The 27,813-nt window shown below is 38.1% G+C and overlaps 1 protein-coding gene across 10 annotated transcripts; it reads right to left on the bottom strand.

Annotated features, from left to right (window-relative positions):
• On the bottom strand, window positions 1-27,789 carry kdm2aa (lysine (K)-specific demethylase 2Aa). 10 transcript variants are annotated; one of them, XM_017463077.3, is made up of 23 exons: window positions 27,736-27,789; window positions 27,518-27,623; window positions 21,323-21,461; window positions 18,603-18,681; window positions 16,489-16,535; window positions 16,162-16,340; window positions 15,955-16,061; window positions 13,757-13,850; window positions 12,836-12,989; window positions 12,531-12,694; window positions 12,204-12,330; window positions 11,779-12,002; window positions 10,370-10,447; window positions 9,779-10,030; window positions 8,218-8,334; window positions 7,029-7,115; window positions 6,664-6,822; window positions 6,282-6,308; window positions 4,572-5,719; window positions 3,278-3,441; window positions 2,920-3,066; window positions 2,529-2,744; window positions 1-1,181 (listed from the first exon to the last, which is right to left on the bottom strand). In XM_017463077.3, exons 2-23 carry the CDS (start codon window positions 27,566-27,568, stop codon window positions 1,000-1,002), a joined length of 3,942 nt encoding a protein of 1,313 aa, XP_017318566.1. In that variant the 5' UTR covers window positions 27,569-27,623; window positions 27,736-27,789; the 3' UTR covers window positions 1-999. The 10 variants fall into 10 exon arrangements, with proteins under 10 accessions (XP_017318566.1, XP_017318569.1, XP_017318568.1 ...); XM_017463080.3 differs by lacking the exons at window positions 27,518-27,623; window positions 27,736-27,789 and adding exons at window positions 24,548-24,657; window positions 25,995-27,113; XM_017463079.3 differs by lacking the exons at window positions 27,518-27,623; window positions 27,736-27,789 and adding exons at window positions 25,995-26,107; window positions 26,217-27,113.
• Window positions 27,790-27,813: the final 24 nt, after the last annotated feature.

The raw sequence follows: 27,813 nt of genomic DNA, 5'->3' as shown, positions 1-27,813 counted from the left end.
TTACATTTTGCCACAAATCTCACAGGACATGTGACTCATTTTTTTATTTATTATTTTTTTCCCCTTTTCTTGAAAAAAGAAAAAAAAAAGAAAAAAAAAAGAAAAAAAAAAAAAAGGTTGTGTTGCTACAGGCTGCACTTAAGAAAAAATAAAAATACATGTACACTATAAACAACCCAGCAAATGTACAAAGGAAGATGGTGATATGGAAGAAAACTGCCTAACACAGGTAAAGTGGTAAAGATACATGAGGATAAAGATCACGAAGATAAAAGCAAAGAAAACTGGAGGAGAAAAAAAAAGAAAAAAAAAAAAAAAAGGAAGAGGCCTAAGTAGAACTTGATGCAATTTACTAAGTGTAGTAGAATATGCTGGTAAAGCTGTATAGACAGAAAATGTTACCCAAGATGTCAAAGCTTCACATATCTGTGAGCACAGTGGGCAGAAAAGAAAAGACGGACTAACTCTGCATGTGCGTTTGTAACTGCGATGTCAGGTTACAGTCAGAGTTACATTTCGTGGCGCTCAAATTTAAATGCATGTCATTGCCTCCTGTTTGTTGGCAAAATATCACATTGTACCACAGCTGGTTCCTTTCCCTCCACCCAAGGTACTGCTGGTTTACAGTATCATAAAAGCCATACCTGAAACTGCTATATGTAGCCAACATTCTTTATAACCTCTCCTCACTATACTCCTAAGATTGGACTCCTCACCCAGGTAGTTTGGATCAATACATTTTGATTTCCAATTTGACCACATGAGCCTTGGTATCTTCTTTACAAGTCGCTTTGAATGAGCCCAAATGCCTGACAGAAAAGAACATAACTCTTCTCAGATTCTGTGCGTTCATCCTCTCCCCAGGGGCGCAGCCTCTATCCCTCCATCCACCTGCCCAACCAGACTCGTGAGGGAGCTCGGTATCTTCGGAGCATTATGATGGAGCACGTTGAGCACACCAGTGTAAGAGCATGTGTGCTGTGTGTGCGCGCGTCTGTGTTAAGATATCCTCTGGATGAGTTTATCCTCAGTCAGACAGAAGAAGGTGCAGTAGGAAAGGTCAGAAATGAAGTTTTCACAGCCATGTCGGGTGATACCCTTACAGCCACGCAAGTCTAGTAGAGTTAGAGCTGAGAGGCGCTTCATATAATTCAGGCAGACATCTGTTAGCTTATTACAACCTAGAGATAAAAGAACAGAACACCGCTGTTTATTAAAAACTCACTTACAGTGCCGTGCACTTATATGAGCACCCTTGGTAAATATGAGCAAAGGCGGCTGTGAAAATTTGTCTTTATTGTTTAAAATTTTCATCTTATGTTCCAAAAAATTCACTAAAATACTCTGCTCTCATGGAGGTCAAACAACTGCAAACAAAACAGGTTTATGCAAAAAAAAAAAAAAAAATTGTTAAATATAGGTGTGCAACATTTATTTTTTGTACACCTGGGTGACTAGGAACAGGAAATTGTTCAACCTTGACTTCGTTTCACACGGGTATAAATATGAGGCAACTCATATTTCCCTTAGGTCATACATACCAATGGGTAAGACCAAGGAATATAGCTGTGATGTGCGGCAAAAGGTTGTTGAGCATCACAAAATGGGAAGTCGCTATAAGAAAATAGCACAAGCATTGAAAATGCCCATTTCCACCATCAGGGCAATAATTAAGAAGTTCAAGTCAACTGGAAATGTTATGAATCAACCTGGAAGAGGACGTGTGTCTATATTGTCTCAACACACTGTGAAGAGGATGGTTTGAGTGGCCAAAAACATGCATCAAAATCAACACAAAAATGGTTTATTGACCACAAAATCAAGGTCCTGCCATGGCCATCCCAGTCCCCTGACTTGAAACCCATAGAAAACCTGTGAGCTGAACTGAAGAGGAGCATCCACCAGTATGGACCTCGAAATGTGAAGGATCTGGAGAGATTCTGTATGGAGGAATGCTCTCAGATCCCTTGTCATGTATTTTCCAACCTCATCAGGCATTATAGGAGAAAACTCAGAGCTGTTATCTTGGCAAAGGAGGTAGCACAGAGTATTGACTAAAAGGGTGCCAATAATTGTTGCACACCTATATTTAACAACAAAAAATATATTTTATATATATATATATATATATATATATATATATATATATATATATATATATATATATATATATATATATAAAAAATTTTGATAAATCTGTGCTTAGTTTGCAACTGTTTGATATCCATGAGAGCAGAGTATTTTGTGTATTTTTTTAAACAAAAGATCAAAAGGTTAAACAATAAAGAAAAAAATGCATAGTCTTCTTTGCTCATATTTACCAAGGGTGCCAATGTTAGTTGAGGGCACTGTATATGCAAAACTGCTTCTAAATTATAGATGCATAACAGAGGCACCATGCTACAGATTAGTATTTGTTTAATTTCCTCTGAGTAATGCTCTACACTGCCCTTAGAATTCCTAGAATTATAAGTTCAAGTCCACTTTACCACAATACTGACAGGGTTACATGTAAGAAATGCGTGTACCTGCGAGGTTGATCTCTCTGAGAGTGTTGCGTGTGTTGGAGCCGATGGCTGTAAGCAGGCTGATTGACTGGTCTGTAAGGACGGGGCAATGTGACAGGTCTAACCTCCTCAGCAATGGCATGTGTTTGATTATCAGCTTCAATGTCGAGTCACTCACGTCCAGACCAGATAACCGCAAAGTTAACAAGCCTTTCAGCCTGCTGCGATTTTCACTACCTAGATGGTTTAAAGCAGAGAGTGTAAAAGAGTAGTTACTGGTTAAATTCAGCAAGAAACATCAGTCTGTCTTTTGCCCTATTCTCTTTATTTCATGCTGGTTCATCTTGAAATGATAGGACTACTGAAGATTTGGTTTTAACGTGGGCTACTAAGGGTTGTGCATGCAATTGACCTGATGGAGCGATGAGGTCTTTGAGCTGAGAGTCTTTAATGCTCTCTGCCCAGCACAGGTCCAGCGTGCGGAGACAAGGGATGCTCTGAGAACTCAAGCCCGAAAGAGATGATGATGAACAGCCGGACATGATCAGATCCTTCAGTCCTGACAAACAAAGCCAAAGAGAAAAATATATTACTACACGAACACTCATGGGATTCCGCAACTTAGTATGCATATGCACATGAATGTTTCAGCTTTGTAATCCAATAAAACAATATTTAGAAAAAAAAAAATAATGTTGCTTATGGAGAAGCTGCAGCATTCTAGGCATGTATGTGTATATTGCTAAACAGCATCAGCCTGGTGTTTATACCTGGAAGATGGTGGATAAGCCAGGTGATCTGTTTCTTGGACACAGGTGTCCAGGACAAGTCAAGTGCAACGGGTTGGCGTTTAATAACAGCTGACAGAGCCTGAGTTGTGAGGGAGCGACATCTACTGATATCTATCCGAGTCCACAAGCGCTTATCGTAACACCTAAAGAGAGAGAAAAAGGGTTAAAAACAGAAGGGCTTTCAGCTACCCTGTTTCATTAACCAGAAGTTAAATGTATGGTCATTGACAATTCACACCCCCTAGCTAGGTTGAGAGCTAACACATACAGCATCAACAAGCACACTAATCTGTTTTTCTGTTTTTTATACTGTCTATGTAGACCATCCCAAATACTACCCAATTGGTACAATCTTTTGGACTCCTGGCCACTGATGTCTTTCATAATCAGGATCTGAACTTGTGATCTCTCAAAGAAAAGGTCACTTGAGAGCTCTCAACATTTTTCCATAATTAAATATTTTTATAGGCACCACTATGCAAATGCAGACCATTCAAGACGGGTGGACAATTCAGCATGGAAATACACTACCAGTCAAAATTTAGACACACGCATTATTTATTTTCCCCCCACATTTTAGAATAATAATAAAGTCATAAAATCTCTGGAACAATACAAATGGAACTATGTGAATTATACTGTGATAAAAAAAATCCAAAATAAATCAAAAGAGTGTAGTATTTTAGCATCTTCAAAGTAGACCCCCTTTTTGTCTAGAATTTCCAGAAATGTGTTCTTGGCATTTTCTCAACCGATTTCTTGAGGAATCCCCTGAGATGCTTTTTAAACAGTATTAAAATTGTTCCCACCTACACTGACTCTTATTGGCTGCTTTTTGGAATATTTCGCTCCAAGGCATCGTTTAAAAAAAATTATATATATATGTTTTTTGTAAATAAAATGTTAGTTTTCTAATGAAAGAAATGAATATGTTGGCACAATTACATTTTTTCTACAACACCGATTTCAAACATTTAATCATACACCTTCACATAAAAAAAAAAAAAAAAAAAAAAAAAACCATTTCAGTCAAGTGTCTCCAAACTTTTGACCGGTAGTGTACTTCTCTGCAGTTTTCCATTTTTGTAACACTGCTACAACAAAGCAACCTAATATTCAGATTTACAAAAAAAAAATAAATAAATAAAAAAAGTTTTTGGCCACTTCAAACAAACAGGAGAAAAGTGGTCCAGTTAATTTTTTTTGTTTCATTTTGTAGATGCAGAAAGGAAATATTATAACCAGCACCACTTCTCACTCTCTCTATACTCACCATTTGTACCAGGCCTTGCAAACCCGCATGCACACAGCCAGTTCTGTTCGGCTCAGGTAGCGAAACACGGACACCCACACCTCCTTCTCACATCCTGGCTCGTTCCCCACATCCCGGAATGAGGGATGAGTGAGGAGGGAAGGAGGGGAGGAGCCGGTGGTGGATGTCGTGGGAGGAGGAGGAGAAATAGAAGAGCGAGAGGAGGTGGAGGAAGGGGAGGCTCTACCATCGAGGTTCAAACTCCTGTAGCGTGTATGACGACCTGATGCTAGACTGACTTTGGGTTGTGAGAAACCATTTCCAGTGGAGAGAGAGCTGCCATTTTTCTGACGATACTTGTGAAGGGATTTGCGCTGGAGTACATCAGCATTACCGGGAGTGCGAGGAGACATGGCTGCCTCCAGTTTGGGTACAATAGACCCCAGATCACGTCTGGCCTTGGATGGGCGCTGCAATGTGACAGTCAGATAAGAACCATTTAACAGTTCATCATTTAAGTCTGAGACGAGTAGAACAGGAGGGTCAGGTTCTGAGTCTGAACGGTTCTCACCCTCGTCATCCTCATCTTCCTCCCCTCCATCATCCAGGTCCTCCATTTCTTCATCCTCTCCATCAAAGTCTTGCTCTTCACTTTCATCATCCTCATCATCGTCTTCATCATCCTCTTCACCTCTGCGTCGCCGACGCCGCGAACGGTGCTCTTTTTCAGACCTGCCCATGTGCCTTTCTTCTTCACTTTCATCCTCTTCCTCCTCCTCATCATCGTCCTCCTCCTCATCATCATCATCGTCGTCGTCGTCATCGTCATCATCGTCGTCGTCTGTTTCATAACGCCTTCGCTGCATTTTGGATCCACCTCGTAAACGAACACGACCTCCGCGCTCACCCCTTACACCGAGTCCACGCCTCATTTTTAGGGAGGATGAATTTGGGGTCATGCTACCACTCCCTCTGCCACCTCGATGTGAAGAACCTCTTAACAGTCCCCGCCTACCAGATCCAAATCCACGGCGAGCGGATATTGCACCCCTTGAGTGGAGCGAAAGCTTTCTCCTTCCTTCTCCATCCTCGTCGTCACTGCCTGAATCCATTCCTTGTCTCCGGTAGATCTTAGCCACCCGAGGATCCAGCGAGGATGATTTGCGCTTCTAAAGACAAAATTCAAAGGATTCAGGCAAAAATTTTCATGTTCTCTTTTCTACAGTAACAAAGCATCAACTATGAGGGTCGAACAAAATAACCGAGAAAAAGGATAGTTAACAAATGGTTTCTAAATTGCGTCATTTTGAAAATAGCACAGCAGGCATATTATTGACGCACCAAAAACTTGTGAGAACGTGCTATATGTGTTTTGTTAAATCATTATGATATGATTTTTGACATGCGCAGGTTGAGAAATAAAATGTTCAATTTTGCTTCTGACAGAACAAATGCAGCACCAGCAAGCAGACTAATCTGTTTTCTGTGTTTTGTCCTGTCTATGTATATACTGGCTCACACTTTATCACAAGATACATAAACAAGCAACAATAAAGTTGACAGCCTCAACCAATTACCATTAGTTCCTAGTTTGCTTCCAAAAGTTTGCTACCAAAATCTGTACACCTGGAACCTTTGATACCAGAGCAGTGGACAAGTCGTTTTTTTTTTTTTTTTTTCTAGTGCCACAAATTCTGGTACTTAAATAAACCTTATTATTTTAATACTTACATGCATTTTTCCTCCTTCCAATTTGATCTGTTTAAGAAAAAGAGACAAAAAAACTGTTTAATGCAGGCCCTTACAAATGCAAGCACACAGGATTCATGTCATGATCAAAGTGAATGAAAAATCAAACAGGCAGCAGACAGAGCTGATTCTGAGGTCCTCTCCCCCCACCAGTCAGTCCGAGCAGCGATGGGGCAACGGGATGATGATGAAAAGGGACAGGAAGGGCAAGATAGATAGAAACAGACAAATAGAGACAGGAAAATGCTGGCAGGGAGTCAAAAGAAAGGGATACAGAGAGGGGAAAAAAGAAAAAAAAAAAAGGATAGCAGGAGATCGGGTGAACGTGCGGCAGCCGTGGCGTGAGGAAGGCGGAGCCTCTCACCCTCTTCCTGAGCCGCTGCTCTGGGGCCGCCACTTGTTTCCGTAGCGACCCATGTGACAGAGAGGAAGGGGGCCGCCCGACCCCGTGCCACGCCCCGCCCTCGCCCCTCAGCCCCCCCGACCCCTCTGGAGTCGTGAGGTCATCACCGCTGCCCGACGACTGACACACAGGGGAAGAAGCAGCACTGTTAAACACTCAATGCTGTGCGCTTGTATACATACACGTATACATCCAATGGTACTGCCTTAAATGTGCTGTACGAAAGAACAGTATAAATTATATTCGTATTTCCCCTATTCAGGACTGGATACTCAGAACATTGTTGTTTCAAAATCAGCTTGTAAAAGACTGCATGCATGTTTTACCTCAGAGTCCGTGTCTTTGCCAATGACACATTTCGGACATTCCCAGCAACTGGGCAGATCTTTGTTTACTACACCCTCACCTGGCACCTAGAGGAAAGAAATTTTTAATTCGAGCACAATGAAAGAAAACACATTTTAAAGTTACAATAATACTATGTAGAATGTATAAAAAATGATGAAGTAATGCATACTGTCCTGCTATCAAAAACTACTGAAATAACTACATGCAGGTGATTCCCTCTCACAGTAGACGTGCGTGTGAATATGCATATATAGGTGAAATCGTAAAGGCACATGAAAGAAATGCTGTAAAGCAAGAGACGCCTTCAAAGATAATAAACGTTAAACAATCCAACATAAAAAAAAATACTATAAATAGCTGTAAACCATGCTAAACAAAGTCTATATTTATTGTGACAATCTTTTTGATTTTTAAAAATCCACCAGTCATCTCAGGTACACTTTGTGAAGTTTTATACAGAAATTAGCTGGTAGGTTTTACTGAGCATCTTGTGGAATCTGCCACAGATCTTCTGGAGGCTTTGACTGAAGTAAAACTTAGCAGACTTCATCGTTATTTTTGGTCTTAAAAAGAGATGTATTATCTAATGTTATTTTATTTACTAAACAAACATTTTTCTGTGAATGTTTGTAAATCTAAAATGTTTTTGTATTGACTTCACTGCAAAAATCATACAATAAATATCTATCCCTTGTATCCATTGTCCAAATCTATCCATTGTAGTTATTAAAAACAAAAAAACAAACAAAAAAAAACAACAGGGTGCCTAGATACTTTTGCACAGTGCTGTATGAACAGCCCAAAACACTGCCATCACTAGCTATTAGAGTGACAAAGATGAGTGCTGTTAGGTCAAGCACAGGAAAACTAATGAGAAATTTAACTGTACCCTACTTTAAAGAGTAGTAGTTTTAAAGGAGATTAATTTATTAGTCTTCCACAATTATCATATGCCACACACTATACACATGCATATGTAGTGCAATATTATTAGACTTGCTTTAAATACACTACATATAGATTTAGCATCGTCTCAGGCCAAATAGTATTTTCTGTGTGATCATTTGGCCCAAAGGTTTTAGAAACTATGATGAGGGGCCTTCACAATGTCTCCACAGTAAGTATTACGCACCAAAACAGAAAATACTGCTTAACATGTGCACATGCCTTTAGGCAGCTAGGATGGGCAATCTGCGCACAATTGGAGCATTCCATGAGTTCTTCTCCAGTATCCTGGTTCCCTTCTTCACAAATTTCACACACCGCAGAGAGAGGCAAGCCAGGCTACATGTGAGAGAAGAAACAAATATAGACGGTATTTTACATACAAAGGTTACTGGTTGTGACTTACTGCTTTTACTGTGACTTACAGTCTTTCTTTCTCCTATTGTTCTAACTTACTGTGTGGGTATGTGAACATTTAAAAAAATTTTTTTTTAAATTCTTCATCCATTACACTGATGACTATTCATCCCAATCACTCCATTCTAAGTATGGGGTAATATATATTCATGTGGCACAAACATAGAAATTGGCAATGATTCTAAAATAATTTTCTATCAAAAATAATTAGTAATACGCTCCAACACATAAATACATTAATGCAGACACACTTCCCTTTCACAAGTTTCATTGCTATATAGTCACTAGTCAACTATTCACTAGTTTCATTACAGTGCACCTATTATGGTTTTGAAACGTGCCCAATTTTGTTTTACAGGGCTCATACAATAGATTTACATGCATCCGAGGTAAAAAAAAAAAAAAACAACTAATTGTGCTCATAATTTAAATTGCAGCATTACCTTCCCCCCAAACCCCGTAAAAAACAACCGATTAAACGATCTGTTCTAAAGGATCCATTCTAAACTCCTCCTTTCAGAGAACATATACTGCTCTGATTGGTCAGATGTACCTGTCTGTTGTGATTGGTCTACCGCTGTAAGCGAGCAGCCAATGAAGACCAGAGGTGGGGCTTTTTGTTATGAATCTACTTCTATACAAACCTAAGTAAGTCTGGAATTACTAACAACTTGTTTCATCTGTTGAGAATGGGTTCTTTCTTTTGGCAGTCAATAAGCCCGTTTGACGTGTGCCTTGATTTTTGAAACTTTGCAGGGTTTTTTTACATTCACAAACAGCTCTAACACACTATATGAAAGGTAATATTTGAAAAACCATAATAGGTGCACTTTCATATAATTAGAATTGGCAAAAAATAAAAATTAAGGTAATTACGAGTACACACACATACATACACGCATACATATGGGAGGTATGCCAGGAAAAAAGCCTTTGCAAGACTACAGTTTGCCAATGAGCATATAGGCAAAGACCAGGCCTTTTGGAATAATGTGCTCTGGACAGATAAGTCAAAAGATAGAGTTGTTTGGCCACAGTAACAGCAGACATGTTTGGTGCAGACTAAAGACAGCTTTTCAGAAGAAGCACCTCATACCAGCTGTGAAGCATGGTGGTAGAAATGTTATGGTTTGGGGTTGCTTCGCTGCTTGCATTTATTGATTCAACTATGAATTCTGCATCATATCAAAGAGTGCTTGAAGATAATGTGAGGCCATCTGTCCAAATGTTGAACATTATATCCAAACAAACCACCATTTTCCAGTAACAACCTCATAATACTTGAGGTAATGTAGTGTAGGATTTCAAGCTAGTGAAAGACAAATGGCTCAACAAAAAATGCACACACACACCACTCTACACTTACAGCAAGACACTGGCGAAGGACACACGTCTGTTTCAGTTTGCCAGGGCCACCAAACTTCTTCATATCTCTGCAGAAATTGCACTCGCCACATTCTGGCCGCAGACATGCCTCACAGCGCTTACAGCGCACACGCCGCCGCCGGAGTGCTGACATCGAGGAGGCTGGCTTTGTTGGACGAGGGATGATTGGAGTGGTGGCTAATTTGGGACGACCGACTGGGGCAGGCGGCGGGGGAGGCTGGTACCAGGATGGCTGGATGGAACAAAGTAGGAGAGATTGAGAAACAAACAAGGAGAGATTGAGAAACAAAGAAACGGTAATAGGACAACAATATAATCTTTATTTTTATAGCATACAAGTTCAGAATTAAGCTTATATAAGTTCAGAATTTCAAATTCTGTTACACTTAGAAGATCAATACTAAGTATTTATGATAAAACACATTAAAGAACCAATGTAAAATCACCAGTTAATTGATTACAAATCTGCAAGTAATTCAAATGATGAAATGTATATTTAACAAGTAAAAAGAGACCAAAAACAATTTGCAATGGTCGAGTTATTACATTTTAAAGTTTAGAATTATCTTACCCTCTTTGGCCATTTAACAATGGGTCTTCCAGTGTATGAAAGTTTTGAGTTATCATTAGCATGTTCTTTAAGTAATGCCTGGGGGGAGAAAACACATTTACCATTAGCCTTGAGGAAAAGAGGAACAAGTCAACCAACATTTACAAAAAAATTTAAGACCTGCACGTCACTTCAATCATGCTACACAAAACATCAGCTATAATGTGTTCATGCATATACATACATTTCTGGGTTTAAGTAAACTATAGCAGGGTAAACTTCTATAGAGGTAAATGGGAGAGCATAGCAAATATCCTTTTTGAATTACCATTTGCACCAACAGTGGGAAAAAAAAAGCCAGTATTTCCTTCCCATAACTTTCCAAGAGAGGAAAAAAAATAGAGAGATGGATTACAGCAGTGAGAAGAGAAAAAGATGTCAAATTTACCATCACTCCTCCAGCAGCTGTATTAGAAGCCCCTCACAGCAGTGTTTGAGGGTTTTTTTTTAAATTAAATGCCAAGGTAATGTAACAAGTAGTGCTATAAATGTACAGAAATTTTTGTAAAGAAGAAAATATATATATTTTTGAAAACCTTTGCAATTTTGTAATATTACTATTGCACTGAATAATACTTAATAATAATCCATTTTTATTTGGGGTACAAATAGTAATATAACAATAGTAATATATTTCTGACTTAATACACTTTTATGCATTAGAACTTGCGGATTTTATTCTGGTGGAAAAATGCCGGAAGACCTCGGTTTAGTTGGCAACATTTTTTTTTAAAATTCACTTCTCATTACCAATCAGGTGAAAAGCTGTAAACCTCTTCCCACAAAAATGCTTGAGATTATGCTAATGTAAAACCAAAGTGAATCTGGCACGTGTTGTGTCTAAATGCAGGTTATAAGCGACTCAATCTCAGTTGGTGTGGAGCGGCGCTTACTGTGAACCGAGCCGCTCTAAAACACTGATGAGCCGCACACGCACTCCGAGAGCGACACAGTCATATGGGTTTATCATCTCAAACAGCAACGAGCCAAAATAAAATCTAAACATTCTTTACAGTGTCATTTCGGTTGCATTTTTAAGACCTTTGAAACGTGAATTTATGACATTTTAATGCTAATTATCCCTTAGAGATCTAGATCGATTTTTGAGAAATCTGACTCTCCTGTATTTTTTTTTCTAACCTATTCTAGCAGTCAACATCAAGTGCCATATATAATTTTAAACAGGAGCACTTTAAGTTTCAATCTAAAATTTTCATTTAAAGTCCAAATTGTAATTTTTTTTTGGTCTGAGAATGGAGGAATTATCCAGAATTTTTAGAAAAACGCAAGAATCAATTTGGTGTTTTTTTTTTACTGTGAACTCATTATACTTTTTAATGGTTTGCTCAGCATTATTTCCTTAAGCTTACCCGCATGTCATGGAGCAAGGCAGGTGCATTGTGTATTCCTGCAGGAACACACTTTTTGTGCGAGGGAAGAGATTCTAGTTTTCCTAGCAAATTCCATAAACCCTCCAGCTCAAAAGGTGTCATGTGGACTTTCATTCCAGGCCGAGTTGGAGGAGACGGAGGATCATCCTCTTCCTTTATGTGACCGTTCAAGGCTTCCAAATTGGAGGGTTCTTGCTTAAGGCCTGAAACAAAGTTATACTTTCACTGAATTTTCCTTAGATAAAACAGATTATAAAAAGATCAAAACAGCTAATTCTGCTAACAACCACTAACAGTTAATGGTGTGTACAGTTTCTTTTATGCCTACTGATTCAAAGTACTTTTTAATTCACCAATAACCAGTTTAGTGAGTTTAGATTAAGTGTTCTTGCTGAGATACCAACCGATGCCTAGAGAGTGTTTCTGAAACTCAGGGATGAGGTAGGAGGTGTTGGTCAGACTGTACACATACCGTTCCAGCACATACCAACACATCTCATAATAAAATGGGTAGCGAAATTTAGTTGGCACCTAATTTGGTAGACAGAGAAATAAGAAACATGTTAACACTGTACAAAAAGTAAAAAGGTGGTTAAAAGCTTAAAAAAAAAAAAAAAAAAAATAAGGAAAAAAGGTGTTATTCAGAATGAGATACGAATGACCAATACCTTTAATAGTGCAAAAAATATTACTTTAATTACATATCTAGAGCATGCTTATTTTCAACTTACATGTACATATTCATATTTGTAACTCAGATTACATAATTTGTTGCGCACCCTTGTCCTGTCCTCAATGTTGCAGATATTGAGCTGCATGGGGATGTTAAAACTGTGTAGGAAATTGCCACCAAACACAAGTGTGTCCACAGGTGTGTACACTGCATGAATCCAGCCTGTGGAAACGAGCAAATATCCACAGAAACACGAATAATAATGAAACACATTGTCAGGATGTGACACTGATGTAAACTGATATTAAACATCCTTGGTGAAATGAATATTATTGTCTGTAAGAAAAAAGTTCATGTACTCACCTGATGGGATAATAAACGTGTAGCCCTGCTTGAGCTCAATCCTTTGGCACTCAGTGGCCTTGTCTCCGAGGAAGATGTCTCCTTGTTTTCCAGACAACACCCAGTTCTCATAGAGCTCCAGGTTTTGTGGTGTCGGAGGAATTAACCAAAATACCTGTGACACAGAAAGTCAGCCGCTGGCTCATCTCACTCGGCTACAATGGATTTTATAGACGCAGTGACATCTGAAGCTTTTCAATTACTGATCTCTTGATTTCATCAAAAGTACTAAGTAAAGAGTGGTTGATTTAGACTACCCCCGATGACAGAACGTTCAACAATCAAAAATAAACTATACAAAACAGTTTTCTATAATAATTTTTTAAATATAAAAATGACCTTGAAACATGTTTACACCTTTATCTCACTTCTGTCAGTCAATTAGGATAACTGTGAGCTCATGTATACAGGTTGGCATATCTTCACAGGTAAAGTAGAAACAGCACACTACTTGAAATTGAATAGGGCACTAAAGTAATGCCCAGTATGGTGGCTATATCTGATTAATTAATTACACCATTTTTGTCAGATTCTGAAAGTCAATTTAAATTAGCAATTGACCAGTCTCTTCCCAATTTGTTTCTGGTATATGGGTTTTGATCCACTCAGGCAGATAAGAGCCAGACTTGTAACATTAACTGAACTGCCTGGGAGCATTTCCTAAATGGCTGCAGAGTGAACAGATTTTGCTACTATAAGAAACCGATACGTTCAAGCCATGAAGACCTTTTATGACCTCACACACCGAGCTCATACGTAATGCCCTTCAACCAGTTTTTAATGGAAGTATTGGTGAAGTATCAATATAAAATATCCGTATTTTTGAATTTAGGGAAACTTTCATAATAATGAACACGTAGAGTTTGACATGATCACACATACCTTGCATCCTCGGAGTATGTGGTACCACACAGAAGTGCCTCCAAAGTCTATGTGGAAGTCTGTGTAACAGCCCTGCACGCTCATCAGACAGTATCTTCACACACAAGAATATATTGACATCATGAGATCAAGAAAGAGAAGGAGAGAAACTACAAACAGGAAGAGGGTGATTAGAGTAGAATACTGAGGGAGGCTAAGCAAAGAGAATATGGGGTTAGGGAAAAGTAGGGATGCTCCGATCAGGATTTTTGCAGCAGATACCGACTGTTCAAGCTTTATATAAGTGATAAGTAAGCTTTCTGTTGACTGTCACTGTTTTTTTGTTTTCAGATAAAGTAATGCCCCAGATGTTAGCTTGGTTATATTATTTACAGTAATGTTGTAGATTGTTAATTGAAAATCAAATAAATAAGTAAAACAAGTATTAATAGGCCTTTAAAAATATACAGCAAATGGTGTCATTGTTTCTTGAGACCCCGTAATAATTCCACACTGGTGATGACATGACTGCAGTGCTAAAGTTTAACGTCATCATGTGTTTTATGTAGAGATGCACTGATGTATCGGCCAATAATGGCAATTTTCCTATTTCGGCCAATAAAGGCAATTTTTATAAAAAGTTAATACAATAAAAAAAGAGTTGATATTACATATTAACTGTTTGATGTTCAGTGATAAAGTAGAAATGCTTTAGTTTGTGGTGAGTGAATGTGAAGCCTAACAGGAGGTTAGGATTCAGTTAATGTTAATATGAATTAATAACATTCAGTAAGTTAAGAAATCTTACTTTATTCTTCAGAATTTAGTTAATGTGTTCATGTTAAACTGAGTAATGTGTTTTCTGTTTATGAGACCAGTTATTGTGAAACAACTTCTTTCAGAATTGGAAATTATTATTATTAATTTAAAAGAAGGCATAAAAGTCAGAATTATCGGTATTGGCCGATATCACTCTGAATATTCGGTTATCGGTATCGGCTGAGAAATTTTGTATCGGTGCATGTCTAGTTTTATGCCCTCACATGTTTTACGTCATCAAATTGTGATCAGTTTTGAGCTCGGCCAAATTTAGAGACTACCGATCAAGTCACAGAATGTGATTATCGGCCGATACCGATTGCCGGCCGATCAATCGGAGCATCCCTAAGGAAAAGTCATTCATGCCACTGGCAAAGATTACATACAAATACATACAAGCAATAAAATAAGTGAGGAAATAAGACACAACAGACCTTGTGGTCCTAACAGTCTGGAGTGTGTTATTGGACTTATACCACAGCAATTTGCCAATGAGGTCAACGTATTGAATGATTGCAATGTTTAATTTATTAACAAACGGTACATCATAATTTTTATGGTTTAGTGTTTGATCCAATGTTGTGGAACTTCCGTGAGACATATTAGATCCTGTTATGGTAAATGGTCTGTACTTACATGGCGCTTTTATCCAAAGCGCTTTACACTGCATCTCATTCACCCATTCACACACACCAATGGTAGCAGAGCTGCCATGCAAGGTGCTAACTTGCCATCGGTTCAGGGCCTGCCCAAGGACACTTCAGCATGTGGAGTCATGAGGGCCGGGAATTGAACTGGCAACCCTACGATTAATGGACTGCCCGCTCTACCACCTGAGCCACAGCCTATGATAACTCTTATAATTTGTTAGTTCCGCACTAAAACACTCATTCCCTCTCCAGCATCTCCTTCTCTCTCTTTTTCAAAAAAAAAAAAAAAAAAAAAAAAAAAAAAAAAAAAACAGCTTGTCATTTTAAAGAGAAACTGGAAAACATGAACCAAAGTTTCCCATGATGGGAAACTTTGCAAAGCACCATAACTGATACTGACGGCTCTTTCTATAAATGATAAATAAACTTCTTCCATAGATGTTAAATAAATGACTCCTAACAAAACACCACCACAACAACCATTTGGTTTTTCTTTGTTGAACAACATGGTATGTATGTGGTGCATTCACCAGAAAAGACCATGTATGTGAGCTGTTACTGTAGATAAGGTAATAATGCATTAGAACGTGTGCATTAATATAAACCTATAGTTCACGTTACAGCCGGAACTACTGTCAGAGCCATGTGAGTATACAGAAATAACACACACCTCCTGACCAATCGGATTCAAGATTTCAACCGCACAGTAGTATAACATGACTTCATAAACCAGACATAATTTTAGCTTACTTTTGCACTTTAGGGTACTGCATTTCAAGGATGGAGTTGGTGGAGTCTCTCTGCCTTTCCTTTAAGTGTCGTGGCCACATATTATCCACCCAATCGATCATGTCCACCTGGGAGACAACAAGAAACAAGAAAAACCATACTAATTGTGAAAAAGGGAAATAACCTGAAAGTGAATCGAGGCTTTACTGCATGTTTGCATGCACTAACTGTTGCAGGTCTTTTGACTAAATTCTCCAGTTTGGTGTGGCTGAACTCCAAGCTGATGACATTGTACAGCTTCTCTCTCTGGGAAGGCGGGGTCTCGTAGTATCGCCTCCACTGAGCCATAGACATCTCTGTGCCCTTCTGAGTAGCCACGTCCATCACGTCTATCATCCGGCGACTGCCTATCATAGAGAGGGTTTGGCATGATCATACTGGTACATTGTCTTTATGTTAATTTAACACCAGCTGGTTTCCTACTGTTTTTCATTTATTATTTATTCCCACTGTACAACATAATGTACAAGTTTAATAAATGTGTAAATTCCTTACCCACAAACATCTTCACATCATTCACACTGAAGTCTGAACCTGGCATTCTAAAGAAAAACAGTAGAAAAAAATATATATATATATTCTGAAGAAATTATATAATACTACAGTATAGGTCATCAAAATAGAGAAAAAGATGGTGGGGAACAGATACTTAAAATGATAAAAACTGAAAGCAAAAGTAGACAACACAACATTATCATAAAAACAAAAATTCAACACCACAAGTTAGAGAAAAGTAAGTCTTAAAACGTCTTATTGCAGTAGATCCAGCTGTGTGGGTTTGGAAAGGGTTTTTTTTATTTTATTTTATTAATACTGCACATAATTCATGCATTGAAGATACTAGATTAAGTGCTAACTGAATAAACATAACATGTTATTAATATTCTGAAGGTCCAAAACATCCACATGTATGTTGTGTTTATTCAATAAAACACATTGCACTTCTCTGAGTTATGTGCAGTACTATAGAAAAAAGAAAAAGAAGAAGAAGAAAAAAAGCTTGACTGCTCCTCAACCCCTACAGATGAGAGGCAGTTTAACAAGTTGTTTTTAAGGAAAACTATATATTGGTCACATTTATAGTGTCAAAAGTTTAGACACAATCATTCTTTATTTTCCCCCCACATTTTATAATAATAATAATAATGATAATAATAATAATAATAATAAAAAATCATCAAAACTCTGGAGTAACAAGTGGAACTATGGGAATTAAGTTGTGATAAAAACAAAATAAATGAAAATAATTTAATATTTTCGCATCTTCAAAGTAGACACCCTTTTTGTCTAGAATTTCCAGAAATGTATTCTTGGCATTTTCTCAACCGATTTCTTGAGGAATTTCCCTGAGATGCTTTTTAAACAGTATTAAAGGAGTTCACACCTATGCTGGACACTTATTGGTTGCTTTTCAGAATATTTTGCTCAAAGTCATCTGTTTAAAATTTTTTTTGCTTTGTTTTCTAATGAAAGAAATGAATATGTTGGCACAATGATATTTTTGTCTACAACACCGATTTCAAACATTTAATCATTCACCTTCAGATCAAAAGGTTTTTAAGTTCATGAGAAACGTTTCAGTCGAATGACTCCAAACTTTTGACCAGTAGTGTATGTGTCTTGAGATCACAAACAATCATTTCAACATATTTTGGAATGGTGTAATAAGAACTGAACCAAAACCCATCGAATCAAAACACACTTACAGTGGAAGGCAGTTTCAGAATCCAATCGATCAAGAATAAATATTGGCATGGCTTTTTAGGAGGTAGCGAGAACTCGGATCTGAAGGGATTGAAGACTGAAGAGGTAAAACATTTCAGTGGCTCGATAGGTAGCTAGCCAACATTAATGGACTTGTTCACTTGATTCAGCTAGGTATTGAGTTTCCTTGTTTTTTTTGCTATGGTCGGTGTGGTAAAGTGCACTTATTTTCAAGCTAGCTGTGAGAGAGAGAGAGAGAGAGAGAGAGAGAGAGAGAGAGAGAGAGAGAGAGAGAGAGATCCATCTCTACTCCAAGAAAACCACATCCGCTGCCACCTCCAATGTCAAGTATTGGAGCGAATATACAACCCATATGTATACCACAAACTATCAGATTCATCTGAGTACACGAGCAGTGCTGAAGCACAACCCACGGGAAAAAAATAATAACTCCGCAAGTAACTTGCGATTTTATATTTCAAAACAGAGATGGTTTGCAGAGACAAAAGTTAAGTACTGCAGCATTAAAGATTCATAATAAATTACACTGATAGAGACTTCACAAAGCAGTTATTTAGCTATTCCCAGTTATGTAGTACCCATATGCAATCAGAACAGAAAATAAGTTAACAAATAATGGCAAATTCATTTTCCAGGAAAAAGTACTTCCAAATTGTGTCATATGCTAAACCGATTTACATATTACAAAAATTGGCTTACATTTTCTTTTCTTTTTTTTATTCCCCACCAATTTCTAGTCTTTTTTCTCAGTACCAGGAAACGTGTCCCCCAAATCACCAAAGGCTACAATGTGGTAGCTTGAGCTCTGCTTCAAAAAACACTGTTTCAGAAACAGGGTGTAAGAATTGTATTATATAATATGAATATGGGGCAAGATGCATTACTTGATTCCTAGTCCATCTGGTCGTTCAAAGATAATTGGATCCCTCAGCCCGCACCTCTGGATGAACTCAAATGTGAAATCTGGGGAAATAACATGACAATTTGTTTACAACAGTAAACACACTAAAGAAGCAAACCTCTTAACATGCAGACAGTCAAGAAAAAAGCAACAGAAATAATTTGCTACATAAAATCCTCACCCTTTGTAATTATATTGTACAAAACCATACAAAACAGAACAGTGCATAATATATATTTTGATTGACAGTAGAAATGAGGCCCAACTAACATGCTCAGTAGTTTGCTTTGCTGCATGTGAGGGCCAGGTTCCAATCTTTATATTAATGGACTGTCAGAAATATACTGGTTACCTCTTCTTTTCCACTAGAGGAACCCAGGTCAATTTCAGCTCCAAGGGTCCCTTTTTAGTTCGACCTCCAAAAAAAAATAATGCTTGCAAATGCATGAGCTACTGTAGCTGAGCTTGGTCTCAAAGTATCTCCATTTTTTGTACACTAGGTTTATGAAGCAAGAATGCATTGTTAGAGAGCAAGCAATCCAATACTGAATATTAGTATGAGGGCCAATAATGGCCTGAAACCTGGGATCTATCAGATTATATAGATCTTCGATTCTAATATATTTCATCCTATGAAACAAGATCAGTCAGATCTGCAAATGAACATAATGCGTGCAGTGCTACGCTCTGAATGTTCTACCACTCAGTGGTGTGGTCTTCTACACAGTGGTGAGCTGAGTCCAAGGTCAAGGAATCATATCACGGTAATCAGAAAGGAAGGGCTTCTCAAAAAAGCTAAATGCTGCTTACAGTTGAATCTATAGTTTAGAACAGTTCATAAATATTTAAATTGTTAATACCCAATCTAAAAACTTTTTTGTTTTTAACCAAATCTACTGTTTTGAATTGCTATTGTCTTGAGAAAGGTTGGCACAAAAAGATTTCTTATGCCACAAATTGTCTTTATGCATCATGTTAGCATCAAGCTTATGACATTGTTCTTATTTTTGCACAACTCAGCAACAGAACCTTGCAGACAGCAGGCTTGTTTAATGTAAGGATGTAGCCATCAGTATCTGATCTGGCCAGAACATCATTAAAGCAGGTAAAATTGAAAACAACAAAATCCATTATCGTTATTAACGTTCATGCAAGATCAAGGGATTATTAACTCCTTAGCAGAGTTAGTTTTTCTGAAAATGCAGTAATGAAAACGCATTACATTTTACATTTACGTAATTTGATTACAGTTACTGATGTTAATAAAATTACGTTACTTGCATAACAAATGTATTTTTAAGAAAACAATATTAAAATGATTTTTTAAAATAAATCACGTTTTGTGCAACCTGGTTGTAACCTGGCCTGGGCATTGGTGGCTCTAGCCCCGTAGATTTTTTTCTTTAGCCCCGAATAATTCTCCACTTGGAGCAGTTTGTCACTATGTAACCGAACATTAGTAAAAGAAGACAACGGCGTTGTAATTTTATATCTTCAGTGAACGGAGGCGAGACCAATGAGACAGGGTTTACAGGAAAATACTTGTGTCTTATTCGCTGACAGCTCTCAATTCTGCCAAGGGCTAGCTCACATAGTGAGAGGAAAAATGGATATATGCCGATTGTATTTTTATATTAAAAAAAATAAAATTACCAGTAAAGGGGTTGAAACTGAAACAGTAACATCCTCTGATGCTGAGCAGGAAAACAAAATGTGTAAATGTCTATACGAGTTCCAGTTTACATGAACATGATATGAGCAGAGCATAAACAATGTACTTTGCATGGCACTGTAGCAGCTAAACCCATACAATGATAGCTTAGCTGTGCCTCCCCTTGGCTAGCGACACCAAACTAGCCTAGTTAGAAAAGTTTTATATTTTACCGGTCTGGTAGTCCTACAAACAGTGACAACACCCGAGGCAAGTTTTATGATAAATATAACTTTTTTGTAATGCATTTTTGTAGATTTCATAGGTTTTGAAAGTAACTTGAAAGTAAAGTAATTAGTAATCTGATTACTTTTTACATGCAGTTATGTGAATCAGATTACAATTTTAAAAGTAGTAATTAGCAATCCGTAGTGGATTACTTTTTTACTGAGTAACTTACCCAACACTGCTCCTTAGTTCCTGTTTTGAATAGTTATAGTTCCTCAAAATGTGCCTGAACCTCAATGAGAGCTACAATGTTGGGAACTGGCTATTTCTAATGGCAATGTCAAACTCCAAGTTCACTGCATTGTGTCCTATTCATTTTAAGGAAGAGCACTTTCACAACCACAAGGTGCATGACTGCTGACGTGACAAAATCTGGCCTGCTGTGCAATAAAGCACTCAGTTTCTTATAATCGTTTTATAATCTTATAAGAATTTATTATAATCAGTATAATATGTGCTATTACCTAATAGTGCAGACACTGTTTGTTAGTGCTTCCTTTTCCTATAGAAACATCCTATTCTAATTTCAGAGCACAGAGATTATTGGTGTTAGTTGATAGAATATGTGTGACACCACTGACCTAACCCATAAAAATAGAGAAAGATGTTTAGGAGTGGTATGAGGTAACAATAAGTAGACACACACTCCAACATTAGAATTATCTGAAAACTGAAAAATTTCTGCCCGTCTCCCACAAGTCCAGATGACACGGGTATATATGCAGAGCGCAAGACAAATGCAAAGCTGTGCAGGTAGGACATACCTTTTCCTTCCATGCGTTTGATCCTGTCAGAACCAAAGCGATCACTGTATACTTTCTCTTCCAAGTCAAAGGTCCTTTTCCCCTCGATCTCATCATCAGAGATCCCATCGTCATGGTAACGTCGCCGCGTGCCTGACCGCTGGGAAAAGGGGGGAAAAAAGAACAATTAGAAACCTTTTACTCATCCTACAGACAGATCATTCGAGGTCAAGTCCATGATTCAACACACCCCGAGACCGCTGATCTACTGTGCAACATGTTAACATAAAATGTGCTGCTTCATAGCTATAAAATATATATACATATATTTTAAATGTACATGTTGGACAATCATAATTAATTCGCTATTTCTGTTTTCAAAAAATGTGCAGACTACCACTGGTACATTGCTGATTTATAAATAAACCAAGAAATCTAAATTAATTAACTGAACATGAGTGTTTGCCATTAAAATTTTTACAAATTTGACAAAAGCTGGGAATCATGATGACTAAGACCAAAGAGTCTGGGGAATTAACATTAGCTTAAGAGTGTACGCGTCGGCTTTACACTGCTTAATACGTAATAGTGTAAATCAATTAAGAGAAAGGTTAAGAAAGGTTGCTTAATTGACAAATTTCACAGTTTAATTGCTTATAGCAGTATTATTAGACAGGGATGAGCATGAGCATCAGAGGCAGACACACTGGAATCAGATTTAAAATATTTTATTAAAATGCAAGTTGGATGTTAGCTTATAAGACGCAGCTCATACTCAAGAACATGAGACAAAAACTGTTTTAAAACACGTCACCATTACTCTTGTGACCTTTTAATGGACAAATGGATTTTTATATTTTTAAACCACAGCAGCGCCGGCTGTAACTCGAATCACAGGTCTATATTAATTGTCTGATGGAAGATCTATATAATTAAAAGGGTTAATAATAAACAGACAAATCATGTTTTATTAAACAAAGCAAAACGTACAAAAGTTGATATGGTAAAGCTTTCTATATAGAGACATACAGTACGTTTACATGGACTCCGATATTAACCCGATTAAGACAATACTCTGATTAAGAAACTAGTGATTTCTGATTACGTTAATCCGGCTAAAGTCATGCTCAAAGTAAACACAAATCAAATTTCAAATCAAAAGACATGGAGTATTCCTATTTTAGTCGCATTATGGAAGTGCATTACAGACATGTACACACCTTAATCACACTATTAACGTTGTGTGGGAGTTTTCACCGCATTTTGTGACAGGACACATACACACATGGCAGTGCTCAACCGTTTGACGGCAAACAAGAGAGCACGGCTGCGTCCGAAACCACGTACTTACCTGCTATATAGTAGGTGAAATACATGTACAGCATGACAATTAACTGCACTTGAAGCTTTCATAAAATTAAAAGTTAAACACCAAAACTCTATATGGTACCATGACGAAGATGAATTGTATGTTGATACGTGAAATTCTGGAGGGAACGTCGGATGGCGTGCCGTGAGGACATAATGACGTGTGCCGTTAATCCATCTATGTTCTATAACATGTAAAACGGGAACATGAAAGGAATATTCTAAAAGCGACTCATTTAAACACCTTAATCAGAATATTGTCTTATTCAGAATAAGTTCAATAGTTAGATTATTGCTATCCATGTAAACGTAGTCAGTGATTTAACATTTATGGAAGGAGTCCTGGAAGTCAGAGAGTTGTAAAAATCAGATGTTGCCACGGGAACATCTTCAGGACAGAAGACTCCTTTTCTGTCATATTCTGTCAGAAGCTGCATTTTCTGTTATTAACTTCACACGAGAGAGAGAGAGAGAGAGAGAGAGAGAGAGAGAGAGAGAGAGAGAGAAAGAAAAGGAGAGAGGGTAGCGCCTACAACGTAAGTGCTAACAGGAATTAACTTGTCTTGAAGATGTTCCAAAACGTTAAATGTAACTGTAAACTGTTAAACAAGCACAAAGTATCATTCATTAATACATTTAAAATTGTAAAATGGCTCCTGAGGGGTGCAACAGAAAAAGCATTCATCCAGTGGTCAGGAAGATCATGATTTCAAATACCAACAATGCCACAGCCATCTGTGGCCGGGGTCATAGAGAGCAAAACTGCCTGTTCTCTCTGGGAGGGAGGGAGGGAGGGAGGGAGGGATGGTCACTGAGGACGCACGTGCTAGCCTTCACCCTCACCGTCCCGGCTCACATGACAGCAGGGTTGCCAGGTGGGTGAAAATTAACACATGATCAACACAGGAAGAAAATTTATTTTAATTAATTAATTAATTAATTAATTAATTAATAATTGCAACTGTGATACAAGAGGAATAAAACATTTCAGGGCATGATGTTATGGGAAAATAATCCATATTTGTAGTTTCTGTTACAAAAGGTGGTAACAGAAACTCCACTTTGTGTCAGGCCACAACACATCACCCCGTCGCAGATTATCTTTCTATAACCGCATGCCCCAAAGTGTTTTATTTTTTAAGAAACAGCATGTTATAATTAACCGACATTGTTTTATTACTTGGACAATACAGATTATATGCTGATTATATTTTGATTGCCGGTTATTCACATGCTAAGCAAGAAATACTGGCATCGTGTTAAAATGAGAAACATACCAACACCGGACAAATAAATCCTTTTAATAATTTTTTTTTTAATAATTAGATAAGGGACTGAAATAGCTCTTTGCAACACCGCCTAATCATGATTACTTTGGCATTTCCCATTCAATGAGGGACTGATGCCTATCTTCCTCTCCGTCTCCCACTTCCACATATCAAGCCATGAATGAGTAATAAGCTGTCCCAATCTTGGCCTTGTCTTCAGATCTAAAGCATCTCTATGGTGATGGCCAACAGAGCGCATGTTAAAGCCACGTCATCACACGGACTGTCTCAAACACGGACACGATAGAAGAAAATCAATACAAAATCCGGCAATGACTCGGCAACATCCTCACAAATGATAAGTTACTGTTATATATTTACTTATTAAGATCCTTATTTCCGTGAACCAAAGACAAAAGACATAACGGTTGCAATGACGAGTAAATCCACTTTGTCCAAGAACATAAAACACTTTGTCTGACTAAATAGCACTATGTCTAATACGTTCACCTATGACTAAGCACATTCCTTTAAAAAGTTAGATATAGGTTTATGACATTTATGTGGTCTGGATAGACATAAATGTGGCTACCTGTTTGTATGTACTTACAACATAGTCATTTCCTGTGTCCATCTTCAACCAAAGCCATTTATACTGCACAGTTCATTGAGCAGGATCGAAGCAGGCAGACAGCAAACACCAGGAACATTGTGTACTTACTAAGACAACGTCAAAAGGACAAATACGGCTGCTTAGATTTCCAATTGTTAATGCCTGTTTTATTGGGTCAGTAATTCACAGACGGATCCCTAAAATGAGTTTAGAAGATCGTATAGCAAAAACACCCATATACATACACAAATAAATAAATAAAAACACACTGAAAAGAAGGTGCCACAAAAACAGCTAAATTTGGAGCACTGCAGGCAAGGCTGATAAAACAGCTCTTTCCATCTAAATCAAAGCCACATCTCAGATGCATGTCTGTCCTTCTTTCTTTTAGGATCCTTTCTATTCTGTATCTGAGGCCTGAGACTGCAGTGCCCCTAAATGTAGCCCTTGTGGAGGGCAACGAAACACTACACACCTCGCACCTTCAGTGTCACATCTTCGTCCCCCTTCCTTCTCTTCCTCCCTCGCTTCCTCAACACACCACCATCTACAACGGTAAACGTCTGCTCACTGTTCTCCATCCCGCCGTCTCGTGCTTCGTTTTCCTTTCACTGGCGAGACCAGCGGTCGGTCCTCCTCTTGTGATCCTTTGCCTCTGCAGTGTCCCCTCCCTCCCTCCCAGTCCCACTCCTCACCCCTTCCGCTTCTGCATCCCAACTCACATGGTCAGCTCGACCAATCACGTCGTTCCTATTCCCAATGCCATCTCTTTGAAAAAGAGACAAACCACTTATAGCTTGCATCGCATCGACGGTTCAGCTCACTTGCGCTCTTTTTTAATTGACCTGAAACTCACATCTCCTCTTTGTATCTTTATTTCTTTTCTTGGTTTTTGTAACCTTAACATCAGGTGTATAACAGGATGCACAAATCTGGCATTCCAACATTGTTTCAACAATAACACCAGCGGCAAGACCTAATCAACAAGACAGAAGAAGCAAAAGATCCTACAAACGTTTATCTCCTATTTTCTCATTATTATTATTATTAAGCCCAAATAAACGTAAGACACATAACAGATCCTGGAAGACTTCACAAAATCTTTAAACAGTCACAATATCACGATGAAAATGAATGGCATCAATTCTGTGCCTCCATCTTTTAATCCAATGACAAAAATAAACAAAAACCCAGCGATTCTAACATAAACGACCCCAAATAATTAAAAGATCAAAACTTGTACCAAGTTCTAACTTAAAGGTTTAATAATACACACGTTTTATTCTCTCAAACACAAATGTAAATAGACATGACCTGCTACATCTGTTTGTGATTATTGCGGTTATATACATTAGGTTTAATCAGGGTGACTATAGTTGCATATAACTAGTTCAGTAATTAGTTCATCAATGGCACTTGCATGAGTATTAGTAAATCTACCTACCAGTCGTTTGCTGTATCGTGGATTTGGATCTTCCATATCCAGTCTGTCACGGAGGAAATAATTTCCACAAAGACACCAGCTCTCGCTTATACTCGCTTATAGCTACCTGATAGCTAGAAAAAGTTATCTAAACTTGAGCAAAAAACCTTCGTAATTAAAACACAACCGACCCAAGAGTGTAAATTTAAAAAATCGTTAAAATGACATTATGTATAAAGTTACCTGAATGTAGTAAAGTGTTTCAAATGGCAGTCAATCTTAGAACTTGCTAGGTAGTAAATTAGTTGGCTATACATTACAGCCTGCTTTAAAAATGTATTGCACCCTGATCTATTTAATAACAATGTTAACCAGCGAGATATGTGCCAGAGTAAGGCACCATTCTATCAAGTCACGCACTTGATACTAAAACGCTACTTTAAAAAAAATAAAAAAATAAAAAAAACTACAAGAAGTTCAATTATGAATTAACAAGCTGTGTGAAATGTACTTGCTAGCTAGCTACCCTCCACTGAAGTGAACCATCGCTCCACCAAAACAAAACGATTGTGCTGTGTGAGACGGATTAGCATTAGCATTAGCTCGCGCTTAGCTCCCAACACTAAACGCACACGCAAAAGTAGCTGACAAATTGTTAGCTATCTCGCTAGAACCAACATAGCTTTCGTGATATTTATTCACTCCGGTTTTAATAAACAAACACCGCGTCAGGAATGCGTTCGTAGTAACGCTTATTAAGGATAAAAACCAAAACATGACAACTCAGGGGGGTATTAAAGAAAAGCAATTAAAGTAGCTTCATCTCGCGTTGTCTTTATAAGCTAACTTAGCTAGCTAGCGTTAGCTCCAGTTTAGAAACGTTTAAGTTCTAACGTTATCCCACTGTAACGCTGTGTTATGGTTATTTTCAGCGAACTTCGCTAACTTGGCCTCAAAACCCGCACAGTAAAACGCATCAAATCCGCCTCTAATAATAACATATACATTCCGGTGAGGTTTCTTTTGAACTTTTTTTCAATACTGAGGGAAATTGTCGTTTGGACAGCTCCGCTCTCTGTGCATTCACGATAAAGTTCCATTGGTGAACCCTTTCGCCGCCATTTTCAAATCGTCATGAAAACTCAGCTGCCTCTCCGGAAAACAAGCCACGCCCACTAGTACATTTGCGCCAATCAAATACGACACAGATGGAACGGTATTGGTTGGAAAATATGTCAATCAATGCCATAGCCTTATACATACAATACTATCGTGTAGATTCACAAAACAGTAACGGACAGCGTCAGTAACCATTAAGCGAACAAACTGTATGAATTACTGCGCTCTTATTGACGGAGCAGTGATGTCGATCAATATAACATGAAACTATTGGTTTTCAAGCAAATATCCCGTACGTAACCAATCAAGGCGGATATAATGCTTAACGCGTGGTTAGAGGGCAGAACTTGATGAACATTCATAAACACTTACGAATTGTATAAAATCATATCCAGAGCGTATAAAGCCATCATTCAGTTCTGTACCTTTGATCGTCCGGCGCTTGACATCCCATCGCTTGCAGCCACTCCGTCCATGTTCGCATGTGAATGCTATTTAGGGCTCGATTTATCGTGGAGAATTTACAACTCCCTTCAAATCAGCGAAAACAAAAAAAAAACACAAGTTCACATTATAATACGGTTAAAGCCATTCAGGCAGCATGAAGTCCATGACTAAATAAAAATAAGAGGTAGCCATGTACTTTGTTCGTCCGCATGGTCTCAGCCCAGGAGCACCAGTGGTGCGTTTCCGAACAAGGAAGTGATTTCTGATTGGTCCG

Source organism: Ictalurus punctatus, chromosome 3 (genome assembly GCF_001660625.3).
Source record: "Ictalurus punctatus breed USDA103 chromosome 3, Coco_2.0, whole genome shotgun sequence".
NCBI lineage: Eukaryota > Metazoa > Chordata > Actinopteri > Siluriformes > Ictaluridae > Ictalurus > Ictalurus punctatus.
The sequence above is the reverse complement of the archived record's forward strand: the minus strand, read 5'-3'. Positions and strand labels throughout refer to the sequence as shown.

Excerpts from the sequence above, each read along its gene's own strand:
- kdm2aa (XM_047154008.2), bottom strand. The coding sequence starts at position 25,131 with ATGGAGAACAGTGAGCAGACGTTTACCGTTGTAGATGGTGGTGTGTTG. Across the intron at positions 6,309-6,663 it reads AGCAGCGGCTCAGGAAGAGG|ATCAAATTGGAAGGAGGAAA; the intron begins GTGAGAGGCTCC and ends TTTCTTAAACAG. Across the intron at positions 3,067-3,277 it reads GCTTATCCACCATCTTCCAG|GACTGAAGGATCTGATCATG; the intron begins GTATAAACACCA and ends TTTGTTTGTCAG.